Source organism: Pongo abelii, chromosome 10 (genome assembly GCF_028885655.2).
Source record: "Pongo abelii isolate AG06213 chromosome 10, NHGRI_mPonAbe1-v2.0_pri, whole genome shotgun sequence".
NCBI lineage: Eukaryota > Metazoa > Chordata > Mammalia > Primates > Hominidae > Pongo > Pongo abelii.
The window spans coordinates 99,646,391-99,659,724 of record NC_071995.2 but is presented as its reverse complement, the minus strand read 5'-3'; the positions used below and the strand labels follow the sequence as shown (position 1 = coordinate 99,659,724).

The 13,334-nt window shown below is 39.5% G+C and overlaps 1 protein-coding gene across 9 annotated transcripts in view; it reads right to left on the bottom strand.

Moving 5' to 3' along the window:
• ANO4 (anoctamin 4) overlaps positions 1 to 13,334 on the bottom strand; it is a 430,350-nt gene that overhangs the window by 77,637 nt on the left and 339,379 nt on the right. For 7 of the 9 annotated variants that reach the window (XM_054527543.2, XM_054527542.2, XM_054527544.2 and 4 more), the window contains 4 exons: positions 12,842 to 12,963; positions 10,444 to 10,578; positions 9,281 to 9,377; positions 4,506 to 4,566 (listed from right to left, as the gene is read on the bottom strand). In XM_054527543.2, coding sequence (XP_054383518.1) covers positions 4,506 to 4,566; positions 9,281 to 9,377; positions 10,444 to 10,578; positions 12,842 to 12,963 — 415 coding nt within the window. The remainder of the gene's footprint in view (positions 1 to 4,505; positions 4,567 to 9,280; positions 9,378 to 10,443; positions 10,579 to 12,841; positions 12,964 to 13,334) is intronic. The other 2 variants (XM_054527546.2, XM_054527547.2) reach the window with 1 other exon arrangement.

Sequence of the window (13,334 nt, the reverse complement as noted above, 5' to 3'; positions counted from 1 at the left end):
TCCTCATCTATAAAATGAGGTTAGTAATTTCTTTCTAATGGGTGATGAGAAATTGATGAGGTATCCTATGTGAATGTGCATACAAACATGGTAGGCCTTCAGTAAATGTGTACCTTTTTCAACATACAATTACCATTTTTTTTTGTTGAACATGTAGATAAGACTATAAAATATAAACTTAGCATAAATATCTAGAAACAAAAGGCTGATTCTTGCAAAATTAATTTTTTTAAATGAGACATACTTCATTCACCGATTACTAACAGGATCACACTAAATAATTACCATCTTGTCATTTTGATTAAAGAGCCTTGTAGATCTTGCTTTGTGTGTTTACTGGGGATAACTTAACTTTTGGCAATCCTAGAAGTAAAAAATGAAAAACAAGGGGGAGAGAGAGAGAAAAAACAAACCAGACCAGAAACAGAACAGAGGGAAATAATCTGCTTCCCCGACAGGTCTCTGCCAACATCTAGTTCCCTGATGACTCACTTTTTTTCCCTCGGGATAGGAGTTATTTAGTCCACAATCATTCTGCCCCTTGGACCTTTCTGAACAAAAATGAGCATTGAGGAATGGGCCACACTGTAATTCCAGCCCAGACCCAGGCTCACAGCATACCTCAGGGATCCCCAGGGAGCCCTGCACTCACACAGATGTGACCTGAACAATGGTAGTAGAGTTCTGTCAGGATTCCTAACCCAACGCCAAGGCCCTCCCAGTTGCTACAAGCTGGTTACAGATGGAGCCTTATTATTTTTTTCTGGTGAACACACAAAGCAAAGGCAACAAAATGAACACGTCAAGCCCAGCCCTTCAGAAGTCTTGTAAACCACTTACATCTGTTCTCATCAGCTCCATATCTAGCAATTTCCTGAAAATAGAGTGCATTTGTTTTCTTTAATGCTGTAACTTGTCAATCGTAAGAGATGATCCTGAGACCATTAAACTGAGCTCCATTAGAACTGACACATTTTTATAGAACATCACTGTCACAAAGCAGGATAAATGAGGCTAAGGACAGGCATAGCAGTCCTTTATTTTAAGGTTCAGGTCTCTAAAACAGAAGGAAATGGTAACAAACAATACCTGATTCTAGCAGTAGAGCAGAGGAGCTCAGACTGCCCAGTTTAACTCTTGGCTTTGCCACTTTCTAGCCACTGCTGCAGTTTCCTTATCTGTCATATGAGGATAAGAACAGTACCTTTTTAAAAGTTTGCTGGAGAGATTAAATGAGATGATACATGGGCAATGCTTAGGACTGCATTTAGTACATAGTAATCCCTCAAAAATGAATGCCATTAATATAACTGTTAATGTTGTTGATTCTTTCAGATTTCTGCAAAAGGCATTATCTCTATCTACAAAGAAACACTTGGGGCAACTCATTCTTTTTCTCAAACTAGCACATTTCTGGGAATAATATGGGATTTAAGCAATAAGTTGTCATCTAAGACAAAGCAATTTAGAGGGCGAATTATTCCAGGCATGTCTTGTCTGGAATGGCCCTAAAATGTTCCTTTGTGCCCAAAGTTTATTATAGAACATCCATCAGAGTCTTACAAAGTATACTCTAAAGCACAAGGGCTGTTAAATCTCCAATCCACCCACTTTCAACCTCAGAAACTTCTCAACTTCATGCTCCAGGCAGCCAGCACCAATCAGCTGAGGTTGGCAAGGGGATAAAACAAAACCTATTTGTCATCCATAACATAAAACACAACTTGCAAAGAGGGCATGCAATCTATTTTATAATGGAGGTAGTGGGGGAGAGTAATAACCTCTGCCTTACGAACAAATGTCATCATACCAAAATTTACTTCTATGTAGTCTCAGGAGGTAAACTGTGAGAAGAAACCATTATTTAATTCAAAGTATATTTGAAATTGGTGAAATATTGAAGTGGGTAAGGAAGTTTTGTGTTTCAATTCTTCCACGATACCATCAGGATACCTCTCTTTATATAGAAGCATTAACTCATTACACAGTAAATTAGCAGCCCCAGGCAGAGCTTCTAAATGACTATGCCAGGAATAATAATAACGCCCCTTTCAACCCTTGTGGCTTCTGAGGCTAGGGTGTTTGGGACAGCCCTATCCATGGCCATGAGCAGGCTCCTCCATGTACAGCAGCATGCTGTGTAAATATTTTCATTTTTATGTGTGCTATGACCTGAAAAGTTTAGGAAATGAATACATTTAGGTTTACAATATACATTTAGTATTTAGGTTTACAGAATACTATATACATTTAGGTTTACAGAATACATTTAGCATTTACAATACTGGTTTAGGAAATGAATACATTTCCAAAGTCCCCTCATTTGTGACCATGGCAAAGCTTAAGCATTATATGGCTTGTCCTAATCATGGTGTATGACACTAATAGATTCTAGGAAAACTAGATACTCATTCTTTATCTGAGAGCTCAGTCCTGTAATCAAAATTCTGTTAGGGTTAGTTTGTTTGCAAGGGACAGAGAAGCATTAAGGGTAGCATGAACAGTGAAAGCTTTTCACAAGGTCCACCAAGGGAGGCAGGAATCCTACAGGAAAAAATACATGGCCTATTCAGAAACAGGACATGGAAGCCTGAAGCTTGAGAGAGGCCTCAGCCACAAGAGTCTGGGTCTTTATCCTGACACTCCACTAATAACATGACTTGGCTATACTCTCTCCTTGCTCCTCTCTGGGGGATTGTCTTGCATTTTCTCCCAGTTGGCTTTTTCGCCCTGTAATTTTTCCACTAGTTCTTTGCTTCTACCTATTTCTAGGTTCTGATTCTCATAACTTCAGCCTCCTAATTCCTCCTGGTCCCTACTTCTACCCAATGGTCAATTTTAATCTTTCTTTTTCTCCCTCCCTCCTGCCCTCTGTATTTTTCAGTGTCAGTTCCTGCTGCTAACTCCCTATTTCGCTTTACTCTCCTAGTCCACATTCTGGGGAATAAGAATCTGGGTGGCCCTACCAGTCCTTGTCTGGGCAGAACCTCAGGCCTTTTCCCAGGCCACTCACCAACCTGTGGTTTAACTGATCTTGGTTCAAATGCTTACTGGCTGAGAGGGACTGGAGTCATGGGGTTCAAAACATGTCCCTTCAACAGAGCTGTGATGGGTGGGACAATTTTCCTTTGACACTCTCTAGGTACAAAAGACACAACATATCAAGAACAAGCTTCCTCAAGTGAACAAGGTTTTATGTTTCCACTTATCAAAAAAGACCTCTTAAATACATTCACTGTATCATAAATAAATACTTTTGGTAATTTCTTTTTCTTTCTTCTTCTCTTTTTCCTTCTTTCCTTCCATCCATCCATCCATCCATCCATCCATCCATCCACCTATCTATCCATTGACCCACCCATCCATCCAACAGAAACTTACTAATTCCATCTATCTCAAAAACAAAAAAAACAAACCATATGAGACCTCTGATAATCATAATGGTCCTCAAGGACCATAAATATACTAGGCAAGACAAGTTACGTGTGAAAATAATTTAAAGTGCCCTAAGAACAAAATGCCATGGAAATTCAAAGGAGAAAGACATCTTTTGGCTGGAGCAGATGACATTTCAGCTGGGGCCTGAAAGATGGGGAAGATTCCAATATTCATAGCAGACATAATGAACAAGATGAGCCTAAGTCTAAAGTTAGTAGCATTTTGTTAAATCAAAATTCAGATTTTGGCAATTAAAGTTAAGGGAGAAAAGTATAACTGTAAAAAATTCAAACCAGACTAAAAATATATAGCATAAAGTTTGTCTCTCATCGTTGTTTACTTACTCTTCCATGAATCTTCCTTTCCAAAGGTAACTGCAATTAACTGCTTTCCATGAATTTGTGAGATGTTTTTCTATATCATTAAATTGAGGCGTTATAATTATTTGACTATTATATATTAGTTAACCCATTTTACAAAGAGGTAGGTTAAATAACTTGCCAAAAATCACAGAGCCTAGTGTGTAAAGGGAGTTGAGATTTCAATCAAGTCCTGTTACTTCCAAGTATTTGACTGTTTCCATCACACCTTGTGTGATGGGGATATTAGCTTGAAATGATATCAAAAAACTCAGTTCAGTCCTGTGAATAGGCCTTGTTTTTAGGGGTAATTTTGTACAGAGCTAGAAGAAAGCTAAAGATGGGTACTCACACGTTAGCCACTTACAATACAAAGTCCTATATATACTGAGATGGTGTTTCAGTTCTCCCCTGACCTAAACTAAAGTTGTACACAAGCTTTATTTCTGTGTCCAACAGAAAGTAAATTTTACTCTAATAACAGAGTGCTAATGACATTGTTGAAGGTTTAAGAGAAATCAGACATGTCTTTCTTCTACAGTATCGTTTAAAACAAACCCAATAAATTATTTACCAATTTTCTACTAATAGGAAAGCCAATTCCATTTACTCAAGCTTCTTTCTTTCACATGCAAAGTGAAACTTCTAAAGGAATATATCACAGGGCATATGAGGAAAACTCAAGTTTTATGGTTATAGAACACTTACCCCAGACTGCCATGAAAACAGCAAAGAAGACAGTGGCTCCATTGTCAAAAAGGTGGGTTACCTATGAATAATAAGAATCAGTGCTGAGCTAATTTCTCATATATGATATTCCAATTCAAATTTTTTCAAGTTCTGTAAAAATAGCTGTGATTATATGATGAGTTTTACAGGCTTTGTTTGGGGTTGGGGGAATATTCCTTTTGAACCATAAATAAGAAAAGCTTCCTCTAATTGCAAGGTAGTTCATATACAGAGGATACAACTTGTTCTCTTTATGTGGTTATCATCTAGTTGAACATTTATCAGCAGCCCCAATAGTGCTACTAAGAATTCCCTTTTGTGCACAACAAAACTCTTATACACGTACATATGTGTATGGATATAGTTATATTTAGGACCAGGAAGGTATTGTTAGTGCTGCTTTAAAGGTTTTCAACTTCCCAAGCACTGTTTTTAATGCCTCATTTATTCACTTTGAAAACATGGCTATTTTGTTTATGCAGTTTTGAGCAAACATTTTCTGGGCTGCCCTCTGGATTTCAGCCTTATAAAAAAGAGCAGAACCATTAACTAAATCCAACTCTACCCTTATTAAAACCTTGGGTAATCACTATATTTACCTACTGCACATAACACAAAGACAGCTAGCAATACTTTATTGCTAGAATAATATATTCTATTGCAAACACCACAGAAGAAAGCAAAAATATCCATTTTTACTGCAAAACTGCCAAGCTCATTCCTGCCTCCAGTATAAATAATACCAATGTCCGTGACAAATTGAAATGATGACTGATAGGTTCATAAAGAATCACCTTTTTTGGGGGTACTTTATAGCTACCTATAAAGTATACTTTATTGTCCCTTCGAAAATGCACCAAATATAAACAGGATTTTCATGTTATATCAGAATGTGAAGTATTTCAGATTATTCCAGAAGTTTCTCTTTCTTTGAATAGAGGAGAGATGGGCAGCACTCAAATACCTACTGTGAGACAAATGTCTGAAGCTTATCTATTTCATATGCCAGAGGGAATGTTAAGCTGTATATTGGGCACTCAGTATCAAACCAAGCTTGAAGGTTCTAGTGGTATTTGACTGGACTGTGCTCTCCATCAGTTTGTTGTTGTTTGTTTGTTTGTTTGTTTTTGAGATGGATTCTGACTCTGTTACCCTGGCTGGAGTGCAATGGCGCAATCTCAGCTCACTGCAACCTCCACCTCCTGGGTTCAAGTGATTTTCCTGTCTCAGCCTCCCAAGTAGCTGCGATTACAGGTACCCGCCATCATGCCCAGCTAATTTTTATATTTTTGTAGAGACGGGGTTTCACCATGTTGGCCAGGCTGGTCTCAAACTCCTGACCTCAGGTGATCCGCCTGCCTCGGCCTCCCAAAGTGCTGGGATTACAAGCGTGAGCCACCGCGCCCAGCCTCTATCAGAGTATTTACTGAGAGTTGCTAGAAAGTGTGGCTTGCACCATCAGTGTCCATTCCAGAATGGACTGCAGTTATCATTGTTTTTGGCTACCCAGATCATCTGTCTTCCATTCTCCTTTCTCCAGGTAACTCCTGCTGGTCCCAAGGGACACATGGCTCAAAACAGAACCAATCAGAGTACTGCCCTGGGGCTGATACACAAACATTTGGAAACAGACAGCTTTCTGCTGCAGTTATCAATTTGACAATATATAAATGAGGAGGGGTAAGGTTATAGGGGCTTCCGGTTCCTAATGAGATGGTCAGTTAGCTTAAGCTGATGGCACCTTCTGCCAAAATCAGTCCTGGAGAAGCAAGGTAGTAGATTCCAGGAACTAACAAAACACAAAAACAAAAAACAAAGACCCTGAGAAACCTCAGGGGAGATGGGAGGTTATCTTGAACTGGTATGTGTGTGATGGTGGTGGTGTGTGGGGAGAGGTAGGTTGTAGATACCAGGTAGAGTGAGAGCACAGGTTAGAGAAATACATAAGCTCTACTCTAGCCTCTCTCCCTCAAATGGCCACTGGACAATTAGTTTCCCCTCCCTCAGAAATCAGCTAAGCAGGCCTCACCACAGGTGCTGGTGTTCCTGGAGCAATATCAGGGAATGCTCAAAGTCCTGCTCTGTTAGACATGGGTGAAAAGCAGGTGCTACCTGGATAGCTGCCTTGGGGCATTCACTCTATGGAGTCCACCTCCTCTTAAACCCCAGCATTGGCAGATTGGCAGATTACAATCAAGGGAAAGTGCCCAATTCTGCTTTGTTCTAAGCAGGTTTAAAAATAAAAATGACCAGAAAAGTCCTCTGATAGAGTGGTAGCACACAGTCGTGCCTGGGACACGCTGTCCTCTCTGTAACTCACCAGGACTGACAAACTTGGCCTTGGCCTCTGACCCTTACTCAAAGTGGCTGATGCCTCCAGAGGACAAGTACCCACAGGCCAAAATAATGAAATATATGGGGAAGACAACAACCCCTCCCCTCCAAAGAAGATTCCCATAGACATAGTATAGCAGCAGACCAGGAGTTTAAAATAAGCACAAAAATCCACTAAAGGAGACAAGGGAAGGAAGACGTAAGCCTGGAGCCAAGGCAGCTGGTAGCCGTCTTTTCTGCTGTACAGAGAACTAGTCTACAGAATGATCATGTGGGCAGGGACAGCAGGGTCCCTGGAGGACCAGTTCCAGGCTGTGAGGCCCTCATGATCCCACAGTGTGAGCCACCCCAGTATCTGTTCTGGCAAAATGTACCATTACATCACTTTCTGCCTAAGCCAGTTGGAGTTGGGTTTCTGATTCTTGCAAACACAAGAGTCAAGGATACAGCATCCCTATCAGCAGAACAGCCACTGATTGGACTAGATCCTAGCTCCAATCTGATCTAATATTTCTGTGTATCCACAGTCCCATGAAATCACTCTGACATCTCTAATAAATATTTCTAAAGGAAACCCTGTATAACTCCAATTCTGTCATTCTAAGGCTTTTTATCTTTCATTTTACTAAGTTTCTAGGCAAGGCCAAATGTTAAATTCAGAATCTAAACATCCTGTGGCTCAGTAGGGCACAGTGGTAAAGAAGGCATGTTTTGCAGTGCAATAAACCAAGGCCCAGCTACTTATTGCTGCATGACCAGGCATGAGTAATTTTTACCTCTTTGAGTCTCTGAATAAAATGGACATAATAACACTTATCTTGAAGTTGCTGTGAGAATTAGAAATAATCAATGTAGATTGTCTAGCTATTATTATAGCTGTAACTATTGTAATTATTATTGTTCTAGGTCTTAAGTTAGGGAGAATAACTCCCAAAATAAGCCCCTATAAAATCTGAGCACTCATAAACTATTCATGATGATTCTTTAAAAGAATTATTAAGGATCTCCTAAAAAGAGAATTTTACTCAAGTATATCTTTCCACATTAAAAAAAAACTAGGCTTCTGCTTTTGGGGTTTCCCCAGAAGCAGAATTTTAAAACCTCAGTCATTCAGGCTTATATCTGACCTTTAAACAAAATTATATTACTGACAAAGCTCTTGATGCTCACCAAATCTCTATGTCCTAAAGTTACTCTGTTAAATTTATCCTCATCCACTCAGGTCTATCTGAGTGTTTCCTAAAGATAGGGCTCAGAGCATTTTGTGCTTTTTTTGTCCCTTGCAACATAAGAGCTCAAATCTTTCTAAAACCACAGCTCACTGCTGCAGTCTGGGCTCCTCCCACACAGACCGGCCACCTGCAGTACTAAAGACATTATAGATAGGCGGGATCCTGGGTTGCCTATCAAATGTTCTCTCATTTAAAATGAACAAAACTCTGCAATGCCAAGAGAGTAATTAGATAGATCCAGGCTTCAGTGATTACCAAAGCTGGATAAAATCTGCCAATGCCATTTATATCTGAATCTGGGCAAGCCAAAAGGCAGTAGCTCTTGGAAAAGTCTTCACAAACCCAAACTTCAGCTATTGTTTTGTGTTAGGGACACCACCACCTAAGTATCAAAAAACTCTAGGAATGTGAGGAATATGTTTAAGAAATAAGGTAAGGCATATCACGAGAAAGAGATATGCAATAACACATAATAGAAATAGTGGTGCCACGTATTTTTTTTTCTCAAAGCACTTTCACATATATTCTCTTCTTTAGTCCTCATGTCATGCCAATAGGGTAGGACAGAGAGGACACATATTTCCTGTATTTTAGAGACAAGAAAGCTCAGAAGACTGAGCTTCTTTCTATGAAAGAAGAGTTTCTTAGAAAGGGGGCACATTTCAGGGCTAAAGAGGTTAAGTGTCTGAGTTAGCCTTAAATGGAGGTCATTTTGACAATAATGATGATGAAGAGGAGGCAAATGATGATAGCTGTCATTTACTGAGGTCTATTTACCAAGCACTATGCTCAGTACACACCTTAGCTCCGTGTGAAACAAGCAACATGGTCTCCATTTTGCAGATGAGAAAACTGAGACTCAAAGAAGTTAAATATCTTATTCCCAGATAGAGCAATGGTAAACAGCAGAGTCAAAATTTGGACCTAACTTTCTCTGACTCCAGCACCGTGCTCCTCACACTGTGCCATGCTGCAGCTCCATGGATGATGTCTAGAGCCATGCCTTCCAAATACATGGACAATTAACAAAGATATCTGAATTAGAATACTGAATGATGGAGATAAGTCTATCCTACAACATTCACTTGAAAATCAAAGACTGGAAATGACAGAATAGAGTTACCCACCATCCCTCAGGAAGCTGTATGTTAAATTCAATTCATCTAAAGTGCTACAGTTTGAAATTACCTTGGCATATACACAGCTGTCTGACAGCCTCATGAATGGACAGTATTTATCACACACAGGACACATGATGATATCTGTAGCTTGGCAGACTTCTTTACTGGAAAAGAGAACAGAAAGGACTGCTTTTTGATGACATGGAACTTTTTTTCTAACTTCACCAGAATGTTCAACTAGTAAATAAGATCCAGTAGGTTAAATGTTTGCCCTTAGAAGCATCTTAGTTTTATCTGTTATTAATGTAAACAAGTTCTTGCACATTTAAATAATTTGGTAAACCTACTTATGAGGCTGTTCCTTACCTTTATGTATTAATAAGTTAAACTCAGGAAAATACAGGAAGCCAAACATTGATTGTTATATCCCAAATTATAGAAATGTCCTTCACTTTTCAAAGGTCTGAAGCAATTTCTTACTGAATTAAGGGAGTAAGAAGATATATAAAGATACTTATCTTGATCTCTATGTGTATAAGTTAAAACTAATATGGAAAACAAAACATAAATGACTAGAGATTCTAGCCCTATCCTGGGGGAAAACTATATTTAACTAACACATTAACAATTTCACCAGAAAGTAAAATGTTTTCATAGGTGGAAGACTTAATCACTCACTTTTATTTTTGCAATCACATTTAAAAGGCACATTTACAATTTAAGATCATTGTCCAGCCTTGCAACAAGATCTCTGTGAGTACCTTGACCTATACTCTGGTGAGACAACCAAGATAATGATCATCGACACTGAACCACTCCCAAGATACTAGCAAGCTGGTGAGATGTCTTTCTGGCTCAAGTTGTAAAAACACAGAATTCATAAGAGAGAATTGTTAGTTCACTATTTTGCAGTATCAGCTGAGAAAAAAAAGTGAAAAACTAAAAAAAGAGAGCACTATAGCCAGTGAATGAAAGTGGCTTGCTCTGCGGATATATAGTGGCTTGTATGTCTGAAAAGGTAACTTTTACTTGCATGGTATCTGAAGACCATGGCAGCAAGGACAATGGATGGAGAGGTCCTAGTGAACTGAAACTTTGAGTTTTTCCATGAGAGGGTAGGAAGTTTGAGTGAAAAGCTAAATGTCTCCACAATCTGTGAATACCCCCAAAGTGCAAACAGCCACCTCTAAGTACTAAACAAAGGCAAACTCATCCAAGAGCTCCCCGTACCTGACTTGGCTGTGATCCAGAGTGGTGACACCATACAAAAAGACAAACAATCCAATGAAGGCAGCTGGGAAGAGCATGCCGGTGTACCAGCCCAACCAGGCAAAATATAACCCAATCTTCTCTCCAAAGTACCGCCTGTTAAAGACACAACGGCCTTGCAAATTACAGTGCAGTGTGTAAAGTTAAGCATTATGAAACTTCGTATAGTCATTTTACTTTGTAGTGGCCTTACGAGGTAAACTGCAAGCAAGGTAAGACAAGATAATAGAACATCCAATCAAATCCAGGATCTGGGCTTACATTTCTTCTACTGCTACTCTATATCAGAACTAGAATTAGCCCTTCCATAAAATAACATGGTTGTATACAAGCTTATTCTGAGAAGACAGAATGGACTGGAAGGGGCCAGAGTGGGCAAGGGGAGACCAACTAGGCACACAACTGTCATAGTCCAGGTAACAAGTGAAGGCAGTGGAGACGCTGAGTTGGGGCCCGACTCGAGAGATATGGTTGAAGTAAAACCTATAGGATGGGAACTGTTTAAGAGATGACATTCCCTAAATGCTCCACAACTTTCATTCTACTCAAGGCTTGGTTGTGCTTTTCATCCCCCTTTATTTGCCCAACATAAATGCCACTGTTCTTCAGGGCTCAGCTCTCCAGAGACTTCCACAGGGGTGCTGCCACATCCGTTCTTTCCATTTTTCTGAATTACCGTAAAACTTATGGCCTCTGTCACACATTTTACCTAATTATGCATGGACTTGTATTTTCTTTTCTCAATGTTTCAAGTATGCGGGGCCTGTGTTGCTAAGGAAAACTGAGTTTTTCAGAGCCAGAGACCATTTGGCGTCTGTTTGGCTTTGCCAGTAGTACTTAGCACAGTACTAGAAACACAATAGACAGTTAATTAATATGCATTGACTAACCAAAACTGCAAAATCTTAATCAAAACACTGTCATGAATGGGAAATGTGTTGCCTACAGCAATTATCTGTAATTTCTAATCAATGTAATCCTGTAACATGGCACTGAGGCTGGGAAGAGAATTTACTTTTGGTTTTCCCCCCACTGTTTATCATACATTGAGTCTGACCAAAGGAAAATGATCTTATCTCAGAAAATATTTTCCATTCACTCAGATTATCTGGATTATTTGTTACCAACACAAGGAATGGATCACAATTCATCAATGCCCTTGGAACACTTGGTGATAAGGGCTCAAATATAAGTGCATTGTCTTTTGTTTGTCCTCCCCTCTGGGCTCATTTTATTTTATGGCCCTGGTATTTAAGTGAAACAACACATCTAGCTAGTCTAGGAAATGAGACATGACTTTCTCTTTAATAAGGAATCCAGGAAGTGTGGGTTGTTGTTACCCAATCTTAATAATCAGCCTCTAAATAAATAATGAGATGTCAGAGAGTAATGCTGCCAAGGCAGGAGGTTGGGCAGATATAGATGGTTAAAAAAAAAACAAACAAACATATATTTACACACATATACACCATGGAATACTATGCAGCCATAAAAAAGGATGAGTTCATGTCCTTTGCAGGGACATGGATGAAGCTGGAAACCATCATTCTCGGCAAACTATCATAAGATCAGAAAACCAAACACCACATGTTCCCACTCATAAGTGGGAGTTGAACAATGAGAACACATGGACACAGGGAGGGGAACATCACACACCAGGGCCTATGGGGGGTGGGGGGCTAGGGGAGGGATAACATTAGGAGAAATACCTAAAGTAGGTGACGGGTTGATGGGTGCAGCAAACCACCATGGCACATGTATACCTACGTAACAAAACTGCATGTTCTGCACATGCAACCCAGAACTTAAAGTATAATAACAATAAAAAAACATACATTTCCACTTCACAGTTATCATAGGTTAAAAGCTGATATACTTTTTTATTTACAGATTAAAACAATCTTTAAAGGTTATCAGTTTTAAATGAAAACTAAGCCTGAAATGTATTGGAATGACAGTACTCCATATGCCCTATTTGCTAACAGTAATAAATATTTTACTTTGTCAGTAATATATGTAAGCAGTGTTACCTTTGTACAAAATGGTTTGTCAGTAAGACTCACATGGGTGACTCGCTTCTTATGAAGTCTTGTGACAGGCCTGGCTGATCTCACATGCCTGTTCTTGGGCCCCTCTCTAAGACTCTTTTTGGGGGAAATTCCACCCTCATCAGAGGGATGGTAGGTTTACCAAGAACAGCTGATGTCCTCAGATGAGTTTCCCCCTTGTGAAGAAGCCAGATATGAGTGAGAGCTGTACACTTCAGGCTCTTTTTGCTTCTTCGAGAGCTTGTTCCAGCTGACAGTCTGCCCTAATCATTCTGTGCAAGCTTTATATTTGCAGCTGATTAAAAACTCACCTTACAAGATCCAAAGGTTGGTATTTATACCACACACCCCAGGAGGCCCAGCACTCATAGAGTAGATGTCGGTGGTTTTCTGCTCCATGGGTTCGAATGGAGTTTTTACTTCTATAACTTCCCTGGGATAAAAACACCACTGCCAGTGAGGTAGTACTCACAAAAGTCACAAGGAAATGCTGATGGTAACATAAGTGTCTTACAGCAGGTGTTGTGATAGGAGTGGTATGAGAAAGAAATGAATCCTCTCTATCAAAGGGCAGGCAGTTTGATGAGTTATTCTGAACATTGTCTTGCTACTGCTGATATCTAGTAAAATGCACGTGCTTGCTATAATCAGGAAGGTTTGAACTGATTTCAAATTCAATTCTGCTACTTTTCAGCTAGAAGATCCTGGATAAGTTCCCTAAATGCTCTGAGCTTTGGTTTCCTAATCCATAGTGGAACTAATAGTTGTCCCATTTGGTTTCTTTTGCGGTTTGAATGAATAAAG